The 2,007-nt window shown below is 67.4% G+C and overlaps 1 protein-coding gene across 1 annotated transcript in view; it reads right to left on the reverse strand.

Annotated features, from left to right (window-relative positions):
- Positions 1-58: 58 nt before the first annotated feature.
- Positions 59-2,007, reverse strand: part of ETH_00043760 (Chromosome III, complete sequence, related) — a gene marked incomplete at both ends in the record, with an annotated part of 2,158 nt that continues 209 nt past the window's right edge. Inside the window, 3 exons of the mRNA XM_013375517.1 lie at positions 59-229; positions 641-1,178; positions 1,274-2,006. Coding sequence (XP_013230971.1) covers positions 59-229; positions 641-1,178; positions 1,274-2,006 — 1,442 coding nt within the window. The remainder of the gene's footprint in view (positions 230-640; positions 1,179-1,273; position 2,007) is intronic.

Here is a 2,007-nt window from a genome sequence, read left to right on the forward strand (position 1 = left end):
GCTGCAGCACCCCCTGGGGCCCCTCGGGGCCTCTGTGGCTTGCAGCGAGGGTGCTGGGTCACTGACCTGACTCCTGGGGCCTCCGGGGTGTGTCGGAAGCAAAAGACAGTGACTTTGAGTCTGGGGAAGCAGTGGTCGAGGGCCCCGCGGACTGCGAGGAAAAGGCCCGGGAGAGGCGCAGCAGCGCAGTGGAGGCCGGCGAGCCAGGCGCACATGGGGTGGAAGGTGTCTGTACACCCCAAGTGGCAGCAGCGGACGCATGCGCCCCCCGACACCCCACACAGCGAGCAAGCAGCAGCAAAACGCCACGCAGCAACTTCCCCCAACTCCCAGGGCTCCAGCCGCTGCAGCTCCGCGCAAATCGCCTCCGGCATCAAAAACAAGCAGCAAAATATGTGCACCCAGCCCCCGCTCGTGCTCGGCTTCAGCGCCCCGCCCCCGCGGCAGCAAATCTGAGCGCCAGCAGCAGCAGCAGCAGCAGCGTCATCACCAGCAGCAGCACCATCATCAGCAGCAGGAGCAGCATCAGCACCAGCAGAACACCCCCACCCCCACCCCCACCACCACCATCATCATCAGCAGCAGCAGCACCACCACCACCACCAGCATCAGCAGCAGCAGCAGCAGCAGCGTTGCTGACGAGGCACTTGGGGTGCATGGGCTTGAAGACGGCCATCCACTGGGTGCCGAGGGCCCTCTTGTCGACTTCGCAGCGGCGGCAAATCCAGTCTTCAGGCTCGAGGGCTTCGCCGAGGCGGCCAACGCCGTAGCAGTTTTTGTGGCAGCAAAAGAGGCAGCGGACGCAGGAGAGCAGCGGGTTGAGCGCTGAGCCCTCGCTGCCCCAGCAGACGCAGCAGCAAACGAACTCGTAGCCCACGCCCAGCGCGCCCCCGCACAGCAGAAAGCTGCTGCTGCTGCTGCTGCTGCTGGGGGCGGGCGGGGTCGGCGGCGAAGCCGCGGCGCTCACTGACGCCACACTGCTGCTGCTGCTGCTGCTGCGGCAGGACGCGGACGCAGCTCCAGAGGCGCCCACGGAGGACGGAAACGGGGAAGCAGCGCGGGACTCGCCACGCGGGGGAACTGCTGCTGCTGCTGCGGGGGTCGCGGTCTCAACAGCAGCAGCAGCAGCAGCGGCGGCGCGACACGAACTTCGCTGCCGCTCGGACGCCGCGGACGAGCTGCACACACACCCCAAATCCAGCAGACGGAATAGCGCACCACCACAGCAGCAGCAGAAACAACAGAAGCAACAGCAGCAGCAGCCAAGGCCTACTTCGGGGCTCCTGCTGCTGCTGCTGCTGCAGGCGAATCTAGGCCACGCGGCGCGTCTACGCCTCGCAGCAAACCCCTCAACGGGGGCCTCGGAGCGACTGCTGCATTTTCTTTGGGAAGGGTGCCTTCCTGCTGCTCGTACAGCTTCAGTGCTGCTGCTGCTGCGCTGCCAGAGTCTGCAGCAGCAGCAGCAGCAGCTGCTGCTGCTGCTTCCTCTGCCGCCTCCGCGAGGTCGCTCACAGGAGGGCCCTCCTCCGGCGCAGGCTCCGGCTGCTGATTGAAAAGCTGCCGCTGCTGCTGCAGCTGCTGCTCGGGGCTGCCCGCGTGGCTCTTTCCGGCGGCTTCTGCAAACTGCTGCGCGACGGCCTCCAGCGCTGCAGCCATGTCTTTGTCTTTGCTGCCGTCGCTGCTGCTGCCGCTGCTGTTGCCACTGCTGCTGCTGCTGCTGCTTGGCTTTGCCGGGGCCTCGGTGGGCCCCGCAGCCTGAGTTTCTGCCCTGGCTTCCCCGTGCTGCGCGCTGCCTTGCGGGCTGCCCTGTGTGTCCCCTGGGCGCTGGTGCTGCTGCTGCGGTTGCTGCTGCTGCTGTTGCTGCTGTTGCTGCTGTGGCTGCTGCTGTTGCTGCTGTTGCTGCTGCTTCGCCGCGGGCGACCCCACGGGCGCCGCTGCTCGCGCTGCAGCAGCAGCAGGAGCAGCAGCAGGCAAAAAGGGCGGGAGTGGCAGGGGGGGCGCCGCCCC

This window comes from Eimeria tenella, genomic scaffold, assembly GCF_000499545.2.
Source record: "Eimeria tenella Houghton genomic scaffold, Eth_scaff2834, whole genome shotgun sequence".
In the NCBI taxonomy this organism is placed as follows: domain Eukaryota; phylum Apicomplexa; class Conoidasida; order Eucoccidiorida; family Eimeriidae; genus Eimeria; species Eimeria tenella.